Source organism: Caretta caretta, chromosome 2 (assembly GCF_965140235.1).
Source record: "Caretta caretta isolate rCarCar2 chromosome 2, rCarCar1.hap1, whole genome shotgun sequence".
NCBI lineage: Eukaryota > Metazoa > Chordata > Testudines > Cheloniidae > Caretta > Caretta caretta.
The window spans coordinates 83,248,974-83,271,858 of record NC_134207.1 but is presented as its reverse complement, the minus strand read 5'-3'; the positions used below and the strand labels follow the sequence as shown (position 1 = coordinate 83,271,858).

The window sequence follows — 22,885 nt, the reverse complement described above, 5'->3', positions numbered from 1 at the left end:
TATTCCAATCTCCCCCCCCAAAAAAAAAAACCCTCAAAACATTAATCGATTCACTTAATTAAAAGAGGTTCGCTAGAAAAGGCTTATCAGTATTGCCAAATACGTTCTTTTCTACATATCAGAAATAGCCTCAACTTTATTATTTTGTTATAATTGTTTGATTTCACTGCCATCCTTTACTTGATGTTTGACCTCATAACTCTGCAAGTTTCCAAACTCTGCTAGCCAAATGAATGCTTAGGAAGTTGTGTGCATATATGTATATACTACACACACACATGCTGTGTGTTTTTTTCTGCAATCTCAGAAGAGTTAAAACAATTTGGGTGGAGAATTTGAGTTCTCTAGTTGAATTTTACAGTTTATAAAAATAGATGTGCACTTCCAATTGAGAGCTTCACAGTAGTATTTTCTGATTGGGAGAGGCTTGACTTATTCAAAATAGTACATTGGACTCCTATAGTTTCTTGTTGTATTTAAATGACCCAGCATTTCCAGGAGGCCAAAGATCTATTCCTGTTTTATGACCTGTTATATCCTTGGGGCAGGGGCTGCACTGAGGCCCAATAGAGCAAGAGGGTCATTGCCACAGTCCAGGTCCTAATTGTTGCTTCATGGTTACCACACAGATACCAAAACCTGCTCTCTGTAACATTGTAGCTGGGAACATCTGGAACATAGTAGTAGTCTGAGAGGGGAAAAAAAGCCTCTTGCATTTTGTTTCACCAGGTGCTAGGAGGAAGCAATATTAGACTTTTTGATACGGGAGGCAAATTCTGTGGCCCCTGAAGTTAGGCGACAACAATTGAAGAGGTCAAAGGACAGCTGAGTGGGGTCAATGAGACACCATGGGGTGTATTTTGTTACTTAGTAAAAGGAGCAGCATCCTAAAACCTTAAAGGATTCTCTTGAAAATCTATGTTGTGAAAAGGTTTTATGAGTCTGATGGCAAAAAGTGCTGATTTATCTACAGAATGCTTGCTTTTGTCTAAATGAAAGGATAATCCTTACCAAATGTTGTCAGCTATCATAGTGCAGTCATTACAGGTCTGAAAGGACCGTTTAAGCATACTTCAGCTTCCCAAATGAATATCATTGTAATGTTTCTCTGTTTGAAAAGAATTCTGAACTGTTTATTTTCTGAGCTTTTCTCCTTTGATATCAACGTAAACACAGTGAGCAAAATATTTGAAAAAGCTGAAAGGAAATTTTTTATTTATAAATTAAAGATTTCTATTCCTTAGGGAGGCTTCTTAGCTTCTGTAGATTCTCTGTGTGTTTCTTGTAAGAGGAAAATCTTAATTTACCAGCATATAGTCCAGTCTAAACTGTAGCTGATTTTAATCCATTAATACTTGTTCAGTGAATGTTTAAACTTGTTAAACTAAGCTTTTATTTGTTTATATAATTTGTTCTGTGTACTTGAATGAAAGAGAAAAATAGTTTTTGACTAAGGAATGCCTATAATTTATTTGGCATTATCTTTTTTTATTATCCACAAGTAATTAATTCTCAACACTTTTCACTGAAGCAGATAGGAAACCAATGTCAGAGTCAAGATCTTGTAAAATATAAGAAAAGAAAATGTAGTAAAGGTTGCCCTCTTTACAGGGAAGGGGGTGGAGGAAAGAGTATATGCGTGTGGTAGAAAAGAGTTTTGCCGCAGCTCAGAACCAAGGTCTCAGATTTTGACCCTACCATCTTATACAAGCAATCATAGTCACAGTAGGAAGAAATAGGTGTTCAGAAGACAGGAGGTGATGGTATTGTTGTTATAACAACTGCACTGTCTTGATCTTTACAAGAATACACCAGAAAGCGTGGCAATGAAATAATCTGTGTAGCTATGAAAGAATAGGAATCAAATATATATAGTTTCATATAGAAAAAAGAAATGCTTGTCTTTTTTGTGAAGCACGGTTGTCCAAAAGGTTTAATTATTACACCTTTAAAAGTAATGTATACAGATGTTTGGCATGATTTATATCAAGGTTAAGGCAACTTTAAACAAATATCTTGGAAAAGGGTAACCTACTAAAATGCAAATTGCCTATTAAACACAATCCCTGTTTAAATAACACTTAAGTTTGCTTCAAAACTGGCACACGCTATTAAATTTTCTTGATACCCCATTGTCTCCTGATGAGTTTAGGATGAGGCATATGTCTGAGGAGTGTGCATGGAGGAGGCACAGCAAGTTGAAATGTCAGCCTTCACTTTGATTTTCCAGGCCTCCACCAATTAGTGTTGAATTTCTGTACAACAAAATAATGATAAACTAGTCTATAGTAAAAGATAAAAAAAATGTTATTTACCCAAGAGAGTGGGCTGGATTTTATCATAGAAACTGGATGGACCTGACTTCTCCAGGCTTGCAACAGACTACCACTGTCTCTAAATACAAAGCTAGATTCTTACAAATACATATATAGGAACTTGTATCCATCCAAGTTCACGTACATATTAGAAAAGGCATAGATTAGACTGAACCAGAAGTTGTGCTACGATCTTTAATATTGTTTGTAACAATGACACTTAACATATATAAAATGGAGATCATATAGACCTCTGTAAAGTACTTAGCCATCCACTGATGAAAAGTGCTCCATAAGTACCGTATAAGGTATTAGTTTTTTTTAATGGAGTTTGACCTGCTAGAAAGAAAGTTTTACAGTTAGCATTTATATTCTATTGTGTAAATATGCAAGGTAAAGTATGGTGAGGTGTATTTTCTTCCTATTGGATGCTGACATTTAATGGAGTTTTATCTTAATGAATAAAAGGGTGAATGGAGCCTATATGTGGGAATTATGACTAAGTGATGGTTGTGTGGCAGCTACATTATGTCTAGATTGTAAATACCATTAAGAAATTTTATTTTGGGGAAAAATGAGTAGAAGTTGCACAGCAAAATGTCTAAAGTAAATAATTTAGTCCTGTATAATTTCTTCTTCCTCTCATCTGCAAAACCCAAATGCACTAGTTAGCAAAGTGAATGATGACTATAACAGGAACAATACGAGCATTTGAGATTGTGTATTCATTCCTATATTACATACATTTGTTTGGTTTAATTTTTTAGTTAAAAACTGTTTTTTTTTTCCTATCATGAACCATTGCATGACATTTTATAGTTTAGAAAACAAATATAAATCCTGAAAATAATTGTTTGTCTTGGGATTGCTGAGGTGGTCTTAGCTGAGAGAGGTAACACAAATGCAGATGGCTATACTTTTTAAGAAGCTTCCCTGTATTTACTGTTTTAGTTTTGTTCTGTTGGGTTGCTTCTGTGTCAGAAAAACTGGTCTCCTGTGACACCTTGGAACGTCGCATGGTGCCTACTAATGATTTGCATCTTTGATCTCTCACAGCCTCTGGTAGTTCCAGATATTCTTGACCGATTTGTTTATTCTACAGAAGAATTTCTGGTATTTCTGGGAAAAGAGAAAGTAAAGACTCAACCTTGACACACGATAAATGCATGTTACATAGAAGAATAAATAAGAAAAAGCCATTAGGAAGAAATCCACAAAACATTCTGCATTTTCTGATCATTTCCACCAGAAAATAATGAGAGAGAAGGATTTATTTAATAGAAATGAAATGAACCATGTGGCCACTATTACTCAACAGTGTAAGGCTGTTTCACAGAAAATTGCTCATCCAGCATTAACCTTGACATAGTTTTGAGTTTTGTGGTTTTTAAGATCTCTGTATACCCATATTTTCTTTGTTCGCTTTATTAGCGCACTGTTTTTGGCAAAGAAATGGCCCTGAAAACAGATGTCCAATAATTTTATTTTGTTGTTTGGAGCAATGGCTGAACATGCTTAAAAGAAGTGTGATTTGTTAATATGCCTGTTGACTGCAGAAGACTGTAGTGGAGTATCACATACTAAAAGTAAAGGACAAAATGTACTTTTGTTCTGTTCATTTTTTTAATGAAGAATTTTGGAGAAAGATGACGTTTATGCATTTGAAGAGAATTGTTTCTGAACAATTCTTATTTATAAGCAGTTGAGGATCCAGTCAGAACTGAATTTATAAGTAGTCTGGCACAAACACTAAGTCAAAGATGTGTTTTCTAACTCCTTCAGTGATACTTTTTTGAAGCCTGATTAAAAACAAGGAGAAAAGTATTTATTAGCATTGCATTGTTTTTACACAAGGCTGTAAGGAATTGCTAATAAATTTGCTTACTTTATCCAAGCCTGTTAGACGTGGCAATTTGATTTCTCTGAGTTGTTTGAATTTTTTTTTTTTAAGAATTACTTTGTGGATTTTTTGTTTGTTTGTTTTCAAATTTATTTTTAGAGGGGGAACATGAGAGAACAAACCTTGATCGTGTTTTCGGTAGAATTACACAATTAGTAGATGAAAAGGAGGTGTAAGATACAATGTATCAGATCGTTACATGCAATATGGCCAGTTTGTGCCACACCTCACTTCTGGCCCATTTTGGCCACAAAATTTGTCTAATTCTTCTTGGAAGAATAAATAAACACCAGTGTAAGGAAAATGCTGAAGTGGCATAAAGCCTGATGCAGGAGCTCATGTGCCCCACACCCTACCTGCTGCCAGCATAGTACGATAAAGCGCGTGTGCTTAGAAAAGAATGAGTGTAGTTGAAAGACTGATCCTGGGCTGCATTTTCAGTCCTTTCTGTCTATTACAGACCAGCCAAAGTCTCTAACATAAGGTATGTCTACACCAGTGGTCCCCAAACTTTCTTGTGGAAATAGCATATTGCTATTCCCAGAAGACTGTGGTGGGCACCCCACACCCCACCACCAAAATGCCGCTGAGAAACTGCAACGCTTCTCGGCGGCATTTCAGCAGTGGGGTGTCCTGCGGGCACACAGAAATGCCCTGGTGGGTGCCATGGCGCCAGCGGGCACCGCGTTGGGGACCCCGGTCTACACTGTATGCCATTGGCTGTAGCATATACGCAGCATTTCTCAAATGCGGCCACCAGGGGCTTTTCTTATGGCCACAGCCTCTTGGGCAGTGATTTGGGGGGGTGAGCAGCGAAGCCACAAACACCAGAGGAGCAGGCAGCCAGTGTGAGTTCCCCACCTTCCCAGGGATGGTGGGGCTCAGGCTTCTGGCTTCAGCTCTGGGGTGGCAGGCTCTGTCCTCCGGCCACACAGCAGCAGCCTCCATCCTACGGCTGCGGCCTCTGGCCCTAGCCCCGGGCTCACCACCCCATCGTCCCTGGATCCGGCTGCCTCCCCTGACCTCTTGCTGCCTCCCTACCCACCTCCCCATTCAAGGCTTAATTTGTCCTCTGGCTTACCAGGCCTGAGTAAGTCTGTTGTGAAAAGTGGTATTTGTATGTTTGTTAATATCACTTTACACTATCTTCTAGCTGTCAGGTCTGCTGCTGTGAAAAGTGATATTAGCAAACATACAAATATCACTCTTCACAGAAGCAGACTTACTAGCTAGCAACTCATAAAAAGAGCAACCGAAAAAGCAAAAAACAACCAACCAACCAAGAACAAAAGACAGGAACAAGCAAAGCACCTTATTTGTGTTTGTATTCTGTTTAGATCCAGTAAAGAATACATACAACTGTACATTATTTTTATTATTAGGTCTGCAAAAAAACCCCACATAAATAAATTACACTGATTGGACCTGTATATGTGCATATTTATTTGTTTTTTCTAAGGTTAATTAAATATTTTAGGAAAAAGTCTGAGAGCAGCCACCAGCAAGAGTTCGTGGCCACATTCTGAGGCCACCATAATTATGTTGTGAGAACCCCTGAGGGTATGTGTAAGCTACAAGCCACAGTGAAAAGTGAGCTGCATCCACATGTGGTGTGTAGCTACATGTGGGTAGTGAAAGGCTCTGGCAGAGGAGTCGGTAGGGAAAGGCTCTGGCAGCTCCCTCCTGTCAGAACTGTTCCTCACAGCAGCAGGGAAAGGCTCCACCAACACGCAGCTGCAGGAGCCTTTCCCTACTGTCTCCTCTCCATCAGAGCCTTTCCTTGCTACCGGAGCCTTTCGCTTCAGAGGAAAAGGACTCCACCAGTGGGGAAACAACACAATGCTATACTACGGTATAGACAGGGAGGCACTGCTTGGTCACGTAGAGAGCCGTGTAAGGGAAATACTGTAAGATTCTGGCATGTCTTTACTTACCTGAGCAGTGCTTCATCGTCTACACTACTAGGGGTATGTGACGTGTATGTATTCTACCAAATCTTTGCAAGGAGTGTAGACGTACCGTTTGAGCAGCCCTTAGACCAGAGTGTAATTGTCTTAGTTTGCAACTAGGGAGATTTAGGTTAGCTTTTGGGGCTGGGGAAACTTTCTCCATATAAGGAGAATTAAACACTGGAACAGACTAACTAAGGAGATTGTGAAATCCCTGTCATTTGGAAGTTTTTAAGAACAGGTTAGACAAATGCCTGTCAGGGATGGTCTAGGTATGCTGGTCCTTCCTCAACACAGGGGGGAAAGGCTAGATGACCTCTTGAGGTCATTTCTATGATTCTGTATAAAATATAGTATGCACATAACATGTACTTTCATGTTACAATATTTAAAGTTATTCATTCATTCATTTCATAGTCAAAATGTTTGCATTAAAATTGAGCAAAACTCAGGAATCACTTCAATGACTGTTTTGCTCTTTTAAGGACAACAGAATTTGGTCCAATGTTATAAATTTAATTTGACTTTAAATCGGAAAGTACTCTGTATGTATGTGTGTCTTAAGTTCTTTTAGCACCACATCACTTCTGTGCAGACACAAGTACCATCCTTCACACAAACCATGCCTAGTGTTTTTGCTCTATGATAGCTTATGTTGAGTGTACACATAAATAAACTGGTGGAGTTAATGTTTTTCTTTTCCTTCCTTCTATTGTTGTTGTGCCTATTTACTAAGGAAAACTGCATTCCATGAATCTTGCAATGTGCTTCATTCCTAAATCATCTCTGTGCCATCCAGGGATGTCCGATCCCTCAGAATAACCAGCTGGTTGGTTACACCAGCTTTCCTGTCCCTTTCTGTCGCAAGAGCAACACAAAGGGGTTGGAATGGGCCCAAGGATGTGACCCCTGGTTTGACTGAGATCATAACCTGAAGTCCTGAAATATCAGCAAAGATTCTCATCTTGTAATATTTCCTGGCCAGGAAGTGGAAAGCACAGACGTCACACTAGAAGATTCCCAGCTCAGTTTTGAAGACTCAAGCAGTGTAGATAAGATTATGAACTACATCTGATTTTGTACACAAAGCTCTATATGGGACTACCTAAACTACATAAAATTACTACGGAGCATAGTGACACATTTTCAAAATACAAAATGAAAACAAGCTGGATCTCACTGTGTTGTCCACTACTGTGAACGATTTTGCTGGACAAGACTTTGCTATTGAATTCTTTGCCTTTGTTGCTTATCATAGGACAGGGGTGTAGATTATTCTCTGCTATATTGGACTCTGTATGACCCCATGTATTATGATTAGGTGAGAATCTACTGACTTTTGACCAAAACCACACTGAAAAAGACTCTTCAAATGTTAGTGAGGTAAGAAAAAATTCTGGTAATGAGAATACTCCCAAATTTGAGTGGTCCTCCTGACCTGTTTCCTTAGTAAGCAAGCCTTTTTTCCGATTGCTAGGGACAAGGCTGGTTACCTCCTTTAGACTTAAAAACCTCCACTTTTAACTCTGACAAGGTCAAACTATTTGCTAACTGTTGTCACCTCTGCTTTATGTGTTTGCATGGTAAAAATAAAGAGAGAGAACCTAATGGTACCCTACTGTAGGAAAGGAAAATGTTTTAAAAACAAAACTCCATCCAGAACATCAAGTAAAAGGGATGGTACTGTATGGGTGAAACCATACAAATTACTAGATATAAGCTAAACAGAAAATTCCAAATATGTTACAGTATAAACAGTTTTTGGTCTTCCTTTCCCTATGAGCTTCCCTTTGAGGTATAAAAGCCGTAAATAGACCCAGGAGTAGCTCAGTGCTTTTGCCAACGAAACTTCTTTTCTTTTGAAAGAAAATTTTTCCTCAGGGTTAGACTAGATCAGATCCTCAGATTATGCATTTTAGAGAACTCTGTTACATTATTAGGCTAAAAACCAGGTAAGAACTTTGATATATCCAAGCTAGAGTAGGGTGTTTGCATCAGACTTTGCATTTGTTATCAGGGCAATTGTAAAATTGCTTAAAAAACAACCACCCCTAACTTCATCAAAAACCCCACCTCAATTCCTCTTCATAGCCTTTGAGGTCATGACCCACCCAGAGGCCAACTGGTGTGTATATCTAGTTTATACCGATGACCTGATTTATTCCTTAGCAGGGCCTTCACTTAATGCATGGTTTTACCCTGAAAAGTTACTTAGTAACAACACACTTTCCTATTCAACAAATCTTATTGTATGTGTGTTCAGAGGTATGCCTGCCTGCTTTTCTGACTAAAATAATCTTTTAACTGCTTTTTACTCCTGCTGGCACTGCAGAGCCAATACTGTAGCACTATGAGAGAACGAGGTTCTGTTCCTCTGTATGCATCAGCAATGATGTTAGCTACTAAATTCCAATGTCTTACAACTGTGCGAGCCAGTTGAAAGCAGTGGGACTGCACAGACCATGCAGTTGAGATCCTTGCTTTAAACGACAAGGCTCTTCTAAGAGTTGAAAGGAAGCTGGTCTGCAGTCATGGTGAGCAAGCCACTACATATTTTGATGTGTTCTTCACTGGACAGTTTGAGATACAGCCCTAGAAAATGAATCCTTTTTAAATGTTAAATGTTGTTAGCTCTAATTTTCCCCCTTAATGAAAGACAAGGAAGCTGGAATGATGAAGACTGCTGCAAATCATGGGTTGTCCCCATGAGTAAATCAATGTTGCACTGTCAATGACTCCTGGCATTAAAAAGTTTCCTTGTTAGGGAGCAGGTGATGGGAATCTCAAACATGTCTGCTTCTCTGTTCTGTTACAGGACCTCAGTATCTAGACCTGTGGTGTGAGCTCAAAGACCCCATCCAGCTCTCCTGGTCTGTTGGTGCAGGAATTAAGGAAATCTTCCTGCTGCCTGTAAATGCTATACAGTGAAGTTTTCAGCTATTGAATATCACTATTACATGTGAGAGATTGGTTCCATTCTGTTGTGCTTTTGCACTCTCCAGTGCTGGCAGGGTCCCAAGACCTCCCCTGTTCAACAGACAGCACAACATAGTCATGATGCTGTAGGACCTGGAGCTCCAAAGCCATAGCCATATTCTCATTCTCGGTGTAAAATGTGTCTGAGGGAGAGAGGAATTTCAGCAAACCATGGATGAACTTGACTTGTATGCACTACTCCTCTTAAAGAATGGATTTCTGCTGAAATTTTATCTTACAGGGATATATTAACTTTCAGGTTACAGGAGGCGAATTTGCTCTTCCTGGAAATCGTAGAGGTATATGAGGACCTTTTATTTTTCTTCAGAAATTCTCTTCAATTCACCAAACCACTTTAAAGAAAACCATCTGTGAGCTCTTGTTTGACCAGTTACTCATTTTGTTCTCAAATTTCAGTCTCCCACCTTAACTTCCATAACGTCCCATAATGAGCAATAGCACTCTTTCGTCTTCTCTCATCTCTGGCCCTTGGCTTGTCTATCAGTCTCTTTTTACCAAATTATGTTTTCCTAAGCTGTTTTTCATATGCAATATTTTTTTGCCCTTTCCAGGTCAAAATCCACTGATATAAAGCTATAATAAGATCTTGCACAGGGTGACTGAAAGGACAGATGATTTTCCCTCTCCCTGGTCTCCCTTTCATTCCAGCTACTACCTCAATTCATCCTTTTATTCAGTGGGATAGAACTGAAAATGGCAACTGGAAGGAAACTCTATAGCCCTCCTCTGAAAAGGTGTGATAGTGATGGACATAATCATTGCCTGGCAGATAGTGATGATGGGGCAGAAGCAAAAAACATTTTATTTGCAAAGAAGTACTCTCAAGAATGACAGAGTTTGGGAGGTGAAGATGAACGCAGACTTTAGGGGATGCAAGGAAATTCAGCACTTTTATGACGGAGTCTTACTACAGGCAGTGGGGATAAGATTTGAGGCAACTAAAGCACAAAAAAAAAAACATTTCTACAAAACCTTTGGCTTCACTGGCATTTTTTTCCATGGGCTAAATAGTGTGTTAGCTTCCAGGCCCATAAGGAGTTGTCCTCGCACAATGATGATCCTTGGTCTAGAGGAGGGGCTCTCAATAAAATTTTTGGTGGCCTCAGAGTGTGGCCACCAACTCTTGCTGGTGGCCACTCTGACAGTTTTTCTTAAAATACTTAATTTAACTTTAGGAAAAACAAATATGCATATATACATGTCCAAATCATTGCAATTTATTTATTTGTTTTTTATGCAGACTCAATAATAAAAATAATGTACAGTTATCTCTATTCTTTACTGGACCTAAACACAATAGAAACATCTCCCCACCCCCATTGCCCGCTATGTCCGCCCGTAACCCAGAGCTCTCTTCTGCGCCCTTGCACCCCAGGCTCACCCTGCTCCTTGCCCTTTGACTACAGTGTGCTGTGTGGTCGCTCACCTGTAAGGCCAGCCCTGCCGGAGCCCCACCACTGGAACCCCGGGGGAAGGGGAGGAAGATGGGTCAGGTGCAGAGTCCAAGGTTCCTCCCCCACTGCATACAGCAGCCCCACATGTCTGCAGAGTTGCTGCCTGAAGGCCCCAGGAGGCTGCGCAGTGCAGGGGGCCGATCCAAGCAAACTCCAAGGCAGTGCATCCAGGAGCAACAGCTAGGGGCTGCAGGGAGGGGCCACTGCTTTGCCATGCCCCCCCACCACCCCATCTCCACCCAGGAGGTTGTTAAGGCCCAGAAAAATCTGCTAGTGACTGTATGTGGCCACGGTGGCCGCATGCGGGAAATGCTGGTCTAGTGGCCCTAATAGGAGCTTGACTGAACTGACTGGCTGTATAAATAGTAGTGTAAAATTCATGATTTTGTGAGGAGTACCAACTGCATAATATTTTTTAAAATGACAGCTGAGATTCTAGATCTCAGTTCTCTGGCAAAAGGTGAATTCTGCAGCAGTTTCCTGTATCTCAGAGACACAATGTAAAGGTGTCTAAGTTTTATATTTACAATGGTAGAGACACTTTTCCCTAACCCTTACTCATACTGTGCATTCTTGCCGTGCTAATGTGTAAATCATCCTCATTTTGGGCCACCTACCCACCATTCTTCTCCATTTCATTTCTCCTGTAAGAACCAGTATTCCAGCATCTTGCTTCTTGTCCAGGGCTGTAGCCAGGACTGTACAGGTCCAAGTGAAACTATCAACAACCCCTTGGTAGGCTTCGGGGTGGGGTTATGTCTCTGCAGCAGCATTTTAAATCAGGCACATCAGGTATGTGTCCTTAAAACCAGACCTTTCTTGTTGCTTTCCCTCTTCACTCTGTCAAATCCTGTTATTTTATCCTTTTCCCCAGTCTCTTTACTGCACCACCCTGGCTGCAGTGTATCTGGAACCCATATGGCAAATCTTAATTATTTTTTAATTCCCCTGTTACAGTCTGATCTTTTCCCTCTTAGTCCTCTTGCTTTTTTTCACTCTGAAGCAAGCACCTCAAATTCACTCCAGGCAGATTCCAAATATTTGCTAGTTCTGTACTGTGCTCTGGTTTTCCTTCTCCACACCTAGCAAGCTAGTACTCCTATAACCCTTCAGCATCATTTTCTCCTCTCTTCTTCTCCTGCCAAAAGAGGTGAGCTAAGGCCATCCTAACCTGATGTTTCATAAATCTGTATTTCTCCCTCAGGCTTGCCAACATGTGTTGGGTGCTTGAGCATAAGGGAGGGAGAGATATGGGGGAGCTGCCATCACCTCCTGCTGATAGAGAAGAGCAACCCTTAAAAAAATGCTGATAGTCGCTACTCATTCTCTGCTCCTCTGCAGAATTTGGGCATGTGACAACAGCCCTGCTTGTGTTTGTACTGTGCTTTAGAAGAGGTAAACTATTTTAAGTATTGAATATTATTATTATTACCATTATTATTACTGTTGTCTCTGGCAGTGTTGTGGTTCAGTCCTTGTGAATGACCCACTGTCAGCCCCATGAATTACCCACACATTATTTAAGGGGAAGAAAATAAAATTCCCAATAGAACCATGCCTCTATTAGTATGTTCAGTAGAAGAAACACAAAGGTTACTAATCTTCTGAATCACTTAAGATGCCATAGTTTTTTGGAGGGAGCTCAAACAAATAATCTAAATTAGGCAAACTAATTTAGACAATGGCTTGTTGTGCAGGGTGCTGAACGTTAGGACCTACCCAGACTCCCATTCCTTGCAGAGGCTTTCCTACTTCTTCTTTTCTGAGGAGCCCTGCCCTTTTAAAGTTCCCTTGAACTCCAAACAAGGCCCAGCTGTCCTAATTGCCTCAGGCTTTAAGAAGTCAGCTGCCTTGTTATATCTTTCCTGCTCTAAGGGATTAACTCCTTGGGAGCTAGCTTTCCCCTTCTATCACAGCAGAAACTACCCTGCTCAGTTCAGCCAGGCTCCTCCTTTATTAGTGCTGTTAGGCCAAGAATTGTCAGTGGGCACCCCATTTGGGCTGGGAAGCCCTATATACTGTCCACCTGCCAGAAAAAATTGAAAACAAGTCTCTCTCCTAACTCACTGTCTTGCAATGACCAGACCAACATTTTTACATCTTGCAGTTCACAAACACCATCCTTTATCCACCATTCCGCTATAAACCACAGTGCCCAATCTGTCTTACCTACTTTCTCTCAGCAAACTAGAAATGCTGCTATACTTATATTAATCAGTCTCCTGGTGTAGTTCTATGACATCACCATCCACCAACAAAGCTATTTATGCAGACCCTACTGTACCTCATTTTCCACAATAGCTTAAACAGACTATGACTGTTACAGGTAGAGGAGAGTTGTCCTATGTATAAAGTGCATTACTTGATTATTAATAATTTCCAGAATTTGAAAATAGTCATGATGCTTATCATAGATCCATATTTAGCATAGTATAAGTGTGGTTGGGAGCATGGGCAGGATTAAGCTTTAAAGCTGTTTTTTGGAAACTTACTTCTGAATTTTGAGACTTTCAGAAGTTCAGTTTTTTTAATATGGCATTCTAATAGTTATTTTTGTTGAAATTATATAGATACATAAATATTGTATGAGTCAAAGATGATGCCACACATTTTGGAAGCAAAGAAATGAAATATTAATCAACTTAACTGTACATACTAGGTGAAATCCTGCCCCCGTTGAAGTCAATGGAGTTTTGCTATTGACTCCATTGGAGTCAAGATTTCACCCACCACACGTACAAATATATGCCACAGATAGGTCATAACAACCTTAGTTCTGCTCCAGTAAGGAAGTCAACTTTCCAGTACCTCCTTCCCCACCCGACCTCCCTAACAATGTTTTACCATCACTGTATGTATGCATGGCACTTTACAACTAGAATGAAGACAGCAGTCCGTCTTGGTACTTATGTGGACCCCATATCACAGTCATAGAATCATAGAATATCAGGGTTGGAAGGGAACCCAGAAGGTCATCTAGTCCAACCCCCTGCTCGAAGCAGGACCAATTCCCAATTAAATCATCCCAGCCAGGGCTTTTTCAAGCCTGACCTTAAAAACCTCTAAGGAAGGAGATTCTACCACCTCCCTAGGTAACGCATTCCAGTGATTCACCACCCTCTTAGTGAAAAAGTTTTTCCTAATATCCAATCTAAACCTCCCCCACTGCAACTTGAGACCATTACTCCTCGTTCTGTCATCTGCTACCATTGAGAACAGTCTAGAGCCATCCTCTTTGGAACCCCCTTTCAGCTAGTTGAAAGCAGCTATCAAATCCCCCCTCATTCTTCTCTTCTGCAGGCTAAACAATCCCAGCTCCCTCAGCCTCTCCTCATAAGTCATGTGCTCCAGACCCCTAATCATTTTTGTTGCCCTTCGCTGGACTCTCTCCAATTTATCCACATCCTTCTTGTAGTGTGGGGCCCAAAACTGGACACAGTACTCCAGATGAGGCCTCACCAATGTTGAATAGAGGGGAACGATCACGTCCCTCGATCTGCTCGCTATGCCCCTACTTATACATCCCAAAATGCCATTGGCCTTCTTGGCAACAAGGGCACACTGCTGACTCATACCCAGCTTCTCGTCCACTGTCACCCCTAGGTCCTTTTCCGCAGAACTGCTGCCTAGCCATTCGGTCCCTAGTCTGTAGCTGTGCATTGGGTTCTTCCGTCCTAAGTGCAGCACCCTGCACTTATCCTTATTGAACCTCATCAGATTTCTTTTGGCCCAATCCTCCAGTTTGTCTAGGTCCTTCTGTATCCTATCCCTGCCCTCCAGCGTATCTACCACTCCTCCCAGTTTAGTATCATCCGCAAATTTGCTGAGAGAGCAATCCACACCATCCTCCAGATCATTTATGAAGATATTGAACAAAACCGGTCCCAGGACCGACCCCTGGGGCACTCCACTTGATACCGGCTGCCAACTAGACATGGAGCCATTGATCACTACCCGTTGAGCCCGACAATCTAGCCAGCTTTCTACCCACCTTATAGTGCATTCATCCAGCCCATACTTCCTTAACTTGCTGACAAGAATACTGTGGGAGACCGTGTCAAAAGCTTTGCTGAAGTCAAGAAACAATACATCCACTGCTTTCCCTTCGTCCACAGAACCAGTAATCTCATCATAGAAGGCGATTAGATTAGTCAGGCATGACCTTCCCTTGGTGAATCCATGCTGGCTGTTCCTGATCACTTTCCTCTCATGCAAGTGCTTCAGGATTGATTCTTTGAGGACCTGCTCCATGATTTTTCCAGGGACTGAGGTGAGGCTGACTGTCCTGTAGTTCCCAGGATCCTCCTTCTTCCCTTTTTTAAAGATTGGCACTACATTAGCCTTTTTCCAGTCATCCGGGACTTCCCCGGTTCCCCACGAGTTTTCAAAGATAATGGCCAATGGCTCTGCAATCACAGCCGCCAATTCCTTCAGCACTCTCGGATGCAACTCGTCCGGCCCCATGGTCTCAAAACACCTCACAATATTTTTAATGTATTGACCCTCACAACATTCCTGTGAGGTAGGGAATTGCTGTTATCCATATTTTACAGATGGGGAGCTGAGGCACAGAGGGACTGAGTGACTAGCCCAAGGTCACACAGGAAGTCTGTGCTAGAGCAGAGACTTGAACCCAGGTCTCCCAAGTTCTAGGCTAGCACCTTAGCGCAGGACCATCTTCCCTGTCTAAATGTGCTTCCTGACATAATTAATACTTTAAATAGTGCTTTACAAAGGAGGTCCCATCATTATACTCATTTTAAAGATGAAGAAACTTAGGCCAGAGAGGTTAAGTGGTTACCTAGCAGGCCAGTGGCCAAGCTAGAAATAGAACCCAGGTCTCCTCAGTCCCAGTCCAGTGCTGTATCCAATAGGCCACACTGCTTCCCTAGTCATAGAACGAGGTGACGTCAGGAAGGTGGAAAAGGAATAAGGTCAAGTGGTAACTTGTTTTGCACTTGTTCCTTTTTTGTCTGATTAAATAAATAGCTAAAAGTTAACTTAGTTGGAATAAAATTTTACAGTAATTCAGTCACCAGGATTGCCTATTATTAGTGGATGCTGAGTTGTCATTGTGTCTCTGGAATACATACTGTGTGCTGTGAAGACGCAATCAAATGATAGAATTATGATTTGGTATGTTTTGTCCTCACTTCGCTGTAAAATCTTACTTGGCTGCTCCACTACGTAATGTTTAAATCTGAAAGAGTATTCAGCACCATTAGAGACAGCAGTGCAGTGGATCACAGCTGCAAACTAGCACCTAAGAGTGCAGAACAAGTTATGGTTTAAAGTGCGGTTTGTCCTTGACTAACTTCATATATTTTAATACATTCACTATCAAATAAATGAGCGGGAAAATTAACTCTTGAGAAATTTGATTGGTTAAATGTGTACTAGTGAAAAATGTAATGTATAGCTTAAAATAAAAACATTTCACAGCTTTGCCTGTATACTGTGCTGACGTTGTTTGTATTCATTGTTTGATGAAAACTCGTTATATCATTAGTTGTAAGGTTCAGATTGTCTAGTCGTAATTATATTGATAACAATGGTGATATGTACAGAAATACTATAAACTCCGCCACTTGCAGTGTATTAACCTTGCATCCTTTATGAAAAAAGGTCAAGAATCTTTAGAATGAAAATACTGGCCTTTCAGATACTTTAACTTGATATCGGCAGTGGCAACAGGCTCAATAAGATGCCTGTGCGTACAATTGTTCTGCAAACATAACTTTTCCATAAATATAGTCATGCAGCCACATAACTGGACAGTTACTGAAATAAGCTAATTTGTAAATTCTGCATATTCCTGTATTCTCTATCTCAACCAACCCTCTCAAATCCCAGAAGATACAGGTAAAGAGAATAAAAGCAGGATTATATACCTTGTGTACTAAAAGTCAATTCACATCATTTTAGATGATTTTATCTGCCCTCCATTAAATTCTGCATCAGGTAGACTCTTGAAGTTGAGGTAAAACTTAAGGGGAATTAGTGTATAACCAATGTATTTGAGATGGGCTAACTGCAGAAACAAGGAAATAATGGAGGCTTCCAAACCCAAACAGTAACAAACTGTACTATTTCAAGTTTTTTTTCACTGCATTTTGCATTAACTACTAAATGCTACTGCTAATGTTGATCTTTCATGGGTACTATATGGGCTATTTATTGATTCATAAATGATCGTTTTGAACACATGGTATCTGTGTATATATTTCCCTATCCCCTTAACAGCCAACCCCCCTTTTTTTAAATTTGGTAGATCATGGGGAATTCATATGCAGGGCAACTGAAATCCGCCCGTTTTGAAGAAGCTCTTCACAACTCTATAGAAGCCTCTCTGAGATGCAGTAGTGTTGTCCCACGGCCAATCTTCTCTCAACTCTACCTGGACCCGGACCAACCTCCTTTCTTGCCAGAAGGTAACTATGCAAGTATGGCACACTTCAGTTTGTCATTTTTTTTTCAAAAAGGGGCCCTCAAGCATCGGGGGACTGTGGTTATAAAATATTACAGTTCAATTCATTCTTTGACATAAAATCCATATGCTTATCCATATGACATAAAATCCATCTTTTGTGCCTCTTAAAAGAAAGAGGGTTGTGGTATTTTGTTTCCAAGCGTAGTATTGGTTTGAACTGCTGTGGATGTAGAGATGATTCTGTTTTTGTATTCTTTTCAGATGTAAAACCAAAGGTGGAAGAATTGGACAAAGAGTTGGTACATCGTTACACACAGAACGGTAGTCTGGATTTTTCTAATAACCAAACTGTTAATGAAATGGAAGACGAGGAGGAGGATGAAGACATGTCAGATTCAAGTAGTCCACCAATCCCATATTCACAAAAACCTGCCCCAGAAGGGTCTTGCACTACCGATGGTTAGTTCTCATTCCTGTGCTTAAATCAGTTCTCACTGTAATCTGTAGTGTTTAAGGTTAGAAACTAGTAATAATGAAAACTGATCAAATGAATATGCTGAATTGTGATATTGCCTGGTGACCAAGGAAGTGATTTTTACAAAGGGATCAGGAGTGTACCCTTAGTCGCATGAATAGTTCTGCTCAGAAATTTGGAACTGTGATCAAATTTTGGCTTTGGACTGAGACTACATTTTCAAATATGGCCCAGAATAGAATGTAATGTAACATTTTCAAACATAAATTTAACAAGAGGCTTTTTAAAGCATTCAAACTATTTTTAAACATTTTTAAAGTCTATAAAAATTATACTAGTTGACTTGCATGAGTAACTAACATAGACAGTCAGCCCCAACCTTTTATATGACTTTGTAGAATTCCAAAAGATTTTAAAATAGCTGTTTAAAAATGTAGCTAACAGTTATGGGGGAAATATTCAAATAAGGGGGTTTGATACAGTGTATAAAAAAGTCTGTATTATTTGTTAGAAGTGGCTAAGGCTCATTATGGCCCTAATTAATTACTAAGAGCCAAACAGCGAACATCTTCCTTACATTAGTGAATATTTACTCAGGTGAGTATTACCATAGCCATAAAGGAGTGCTTGCATGAGTAGCTGCTTACCAGTGTAACAGGTTCAGAGTCACACCTAAGCTTTTTAAAGGATAAACAGACTTGTTGACCATGCTAGTTATTGAAAATATGAGCAGGAAGGCAATGATGTTGGATATTGTGTGGATAGAATGGTTAGGGAGAAAGCTGTTAGGAGTAAATATTAAATAACGGGTTTACATTCTTATTGGTTTGATATCCTACAGACCTAAAAATTCCTTGAAGAAAATAACTTAATCATAACTGTTACATAAACTTATTTATGTTAATGTTAAATTTCTGCTGGTTTGTTGGCCTTTTTGCAATAGTTGTTATTAAATAGTCATTGTTTGCCAACAGCTACTATACAGATTGGTATCTGTAATTACCAGTTTTCTCCCCAAATTAGAACAGAAAATTTCTGTGGTAATTGGTGGCAAATGTTCACTTTTTCTTAAAAAAAAAATCTTATGTATTGGTCCCTTCTGGATCCGTCTGTCTTAGATGGGCATGTCTGTCCTCCAAAACAAAGGAATCCCAAAAGCCTTGACTCCAAAAACACTGGGCTGTTATCAGAAATTGGGGAAAGTTATTGAGAGAGGTTTGTTGTGATATAGTATTCACATTGGCTGGTGTGTTCAGAGGGTTTGTTTGTTTATTTATTTATTTATTTATTTATTTTGGACTACTTTCAGATTTTAGACCTGGGAATGACACAGAAACTAAGTTGGTCTCACTGGTTGATGGTCTTGTAGCAACAGACCAAGATCAAGTGCTTGTGTTGATTCACTTAGATTTGTCACAGCATAGGGTGTCATTTATCCTGATACAGCACTGACATGTCTGTGTAACTTGGCAGGGATGGATACAGTGGCTTTGTTGTTTTTTCTCCAAGTGGACTCTGATAGCCTTTGAGCAATTGCTTCCCTGCTCCTAGGTTCTCTCATTGGAGTACTCCGGGGTTTTATTTTCCTTCCTGTTCAGGGTATGCATGTGAGGCTCTTTGGGGTGAAGTGTCCTCAGAATGTTGATGGAAATTAGTTCTGTGCCTCTATTTCATGGGAGTGGTTGCTTGCATTTCTAGTGACTGACCAAGGTCAGGGCTTGAATGACAGCTAGCTGGTAGAAGTACACCCAGTTAAAGCCATAAAGTGACCGTTGTAGATTGTGAGAAACAACCTGAGCCGATGATGGAAGTGATTTTGGTCCCTTCAGGTGTGGAGTGTGTCTGCCTTCGGTTGCTAAGTTGCACAACCTTGGGAACCTACTGGATCCCTGGCTGCTTCTAGCTGTCCAGACAGCAACAGTTGTCAAGAGTGTTCCTTTCCATCTTTGGCTTTCTTTTCATATACAAACTGTGCCACAATCATCCATGCCTTTCTCACCTCCAGTCTGGATTACTCTTTGGAGCTACACTTGAAGACTTGGGGGTACTTTTAGTGCAGGTAGGTGCTCAGATGCCAGGGTGCTGAGTGTGATATAAACATCTGCAGTATCCCTGCATATTGTACTTAGTAGGGTTTCACACATGGAGCATTTTACATCCATGTTCTTTAGTTTGTACTGCCTTTGAATTCATTTGTGCATGCAATTCTGTTTGTTGGCTTTGACTTACAAAGCTCACTTAGATTTTGGGTCCTGGTTACCTTATATTCGGACTCAGAATTGACAATTGAGATAAGCTGAGGTGTTGAAGATGGCAAGTTCCTAGATGTCTGATTCTGGAAGAGGTCGAGGGAGGTGTGGTTTCAGTGGAGGGCTCTTGACTCTGGAATTCTTTCTCTTCGGTCTGACAGAGCAGTCTATATGCTGTTTCTGCCGGGGATAGACCAGGAATGGAGTCTTAAAACTTTTAACAAGTAATCTAGCTAGGTATGTGTTAGATTATGATTTCTTTAAATGGCTGAGAAAAGAATTGTGCTGAATAGAATAACTATTTCTGTCTGTCTTTTTTGTAACTTAAGGTTTTGCCTAGAGGGGTTCTCTGTGTTTTGAATCTAATTACCCTGTAAGTTATCTACCATCCTGATTTTACAGAGGTGATTTCTTTACTTCTATTTCTATTAAAAGTCTTCTTGTAAGAAAACTGAATGCTTTTTCATTGTTCTCAGATCCAAGGGTTTGGGTCTGTGGTCACCTATGCAAATTGGTGAGGCTTTTTATCCAACATTTCCCAGGAAAGGGGGGGTGCAAGTGTTGGGAGGATTGTTCATTGTTCTTAAGATCCAAGGGTCTGGGTCTGTAGTCACCTAGGCAAATTGGTGAGGCTTTTTACCAAACCTTGTCCAGGAAGTGGGGTGCAAGGTTTTGGGAAGTATTTTGGGGGGAAAGACGTTTCCAAACAGCTCTTCCGAAGTGAGCTGTAGCTCACGAAAGCTTATGCTCAAATAAATTGTTTAGTCTCTAAGGTGCCACAAGTACTCCTTTTCTTTTTGCGAATACAGACTAACACGGCTGTTACTCTGAAACCACAAGTATAATGATATTGGGTGGCTGCAAAGCTTTTCTGTATGGGAGCTCATCAATTGGAAATGACAGAGGAAGAGAGAGCTGGATTTATTAGTCGATCAGAATGACTGTGCCTCCAGTGTGATGTGATCATGAAAAAGGCAAATGTTGATCCTAGGATGTATTTCCAGTAGAGATAGGGAAGTACTAATGCCGGTGTACAAAGCACTAGTAAAATCTTGCCTGGAATGCTGCGTACAGTTCTGGGCACCCATGTTCAAGAAAGCTGAATTCAAACGGGAACAGATGCATAGAACGGCTACTAGGATGATCGGGGAATGGAGAGTCTATTTTTTTTGAAAGGAGACTAAAAGAGCTTGGCTTGTTAACCCGGCGAAATGAAGGCTGAGAGGGGAATATTTTTGCTGTCTATGGTATTTCTAAACAGCTCTTGGGAGTGTATCTCACAGCCTGGGTTGACAGTCTTGTGGTGGCAGAGTTCATGTTAGTGCACTAGAAATAGCAATGTGGATATTTGGCTCAGGTGGAAGCTCGAGCTTGGGCTCCAGGGTATGGGGTGGGCTTCAGAGCCCAAACTCCAGCCTGAACCATAATGTAAAAGCATCATCCATACAGCTATTTTAAAAACATTAGCGCAAGTGCTAGCAGCACAGGTGTGTGGACCAGTGGTGGGAGGCTCGCTCCCAGAAGCTGTGTAGACATACCCCATAAATACATCAAGGGGTGGGAGAAGAGCTAATTAAGCTAAATGGCAATGTTGGCACAAGAACTACTGGGTATAAATTGGCCATGGATAAATTTAGGCTGGAAATTAGAAGAAAGTTTCTAAACATCAAAGGAGTGAGGCTCTGGAACAGCCTTCCAATAGGAGTAGTGGGGGCAAACAACCTAACTAGTTTTAAAATGGATTGTGTTGAATTTATGAATGGGATGATATCACAGAGTTGTTCAGAATAGCAGAGGATTAGACTCAATGACCCAGGGGGTCCCTTTCAGTTCATGTTCCTATTAAGGGTTTTCCTGAAGATGCTGGGTTGGTGGGAAGGGATTTTATTTTTTGATTGTTGGAAAAGGAGAGGGAAGAAATTTTAAAACATTGCTGACGTTTCATCAGAGTAGCTGTAGACTGACAGATTCATTGATTCTGAGGCCAGAAGGAACCATAGTGATCTTCTAGTCCAGGGATCGGCAACCTTTTGGCCTGCGGCCTGCCAGCATAAGCTCCCTGGCGGGCCGGGCTGGATTGTTTACCTGCTGTGTCTGCAGGTTCGGCCGATCGCAGCTCTCACTGGCTGCGATTCACAGTTCCAGGCCAATGGGGGCTGTGGAAAGCGACAGCCAGCACATCCCTCAGCCCACGACCGAACCTGTGGACGCAACAAGTAAACAAACTGGTGCCGCCTGCCAGGGGGCTTACCCTGGTGGGCCTCATGCCAAAAGTTGCTGATCCTTGTTCTAGTTTCACCTTCTGTATAACACAGGCCATAGAATCCCCAAAATAATTCCATTTAAACTAGAGCATATCTTTTTTTTTTTTTTTAATCCAGTCAAAGTAAAAATTGTCTGTGATGGAGACTCCACCAAGACCATTGGTAAATGGTTCCCATGGTTAATTACCCTCACTGTTAAAAATGTATGCCTTATTTCCAGTCTGAATTTGCCCAGCTTCATCTTCCGGTCATTGGATCTTGTCTGCTAGATTGAAGAGCCCATTATTAAATATTTGTTCCCCATGTACATACTTATAAACTATGATCGAGTCACCCCTTAACTGTCCTTTAGGCTTGAGGCTACTTGAGCCTATCACCATAAGGCATGTTTTCTAATTATTCTCTTGGCTCTTCTCTGAACCCACGCCAATTGATAGATTGTGTATAATTATATGTATTGTTGTAAGTGCATGGGTACCCAAATATGTTCATATTCTACACCATGTCTAAACAAAGAAATTGACTCAGTGACCACCTTTCCTCCTATATGTGATCATACAGATCACCTAACCTTCCATTTTCCATTGCATGACGTCCCTGAAGCAACTCAGCAGTTGCTTACAAAGAAAAGTAATATTAGGATTGAATTCAAAATAATAGATAAAAAATTAAAAGTTGAAGTCAGTGGGGCTGCTCAGGGTGCTCCAACCTGAACATGTACTGGATTGGGTCCTTGGTTCCTGAGTCTGCAATTCATAAGTTTTGCTGGTTATACAGATACTTTAGGTTAAATTTGTCAAGGGTTGTACCTTATGTGGGGTGAAATCCTGGTCCTGTTGAAGTCAATGGTAG

At 40.7% G+C, this 22,885-nt stretch overlaps 1 protein-coding gene across 9 annotated transcripts in view; it reads left to right on the top strand.

Moving 5' to 3' along the window:
• Positions 1–22,885, top strand: part of GREB1L (GREB1 like retinoic acid receptor coactivator) — a 227,626-nt gene that overhangs the window by 102,064 nt on the left and 102,677 nt on the right. For all 9 annotated transcript variants that reach the window (XM_075125292.1, XM_048840428.2, XM_048840432.2 and 6 more), the window contains 2 exons: positions 16,887–17,046; positions 17,307–17,504. In XM_075125292.1, the coding sequence (XP_074981393.1) occupies positions 16,890–17,046; positions 17,307–17,504 (355 nt within the window). In that variant the 5' untranslated portion in view covers positions 16,887–16,889. The remainder of the gene's footprint in view (positions 1–16,886; positions 17,047–17,306; positions 17,505–22,885) is intronic.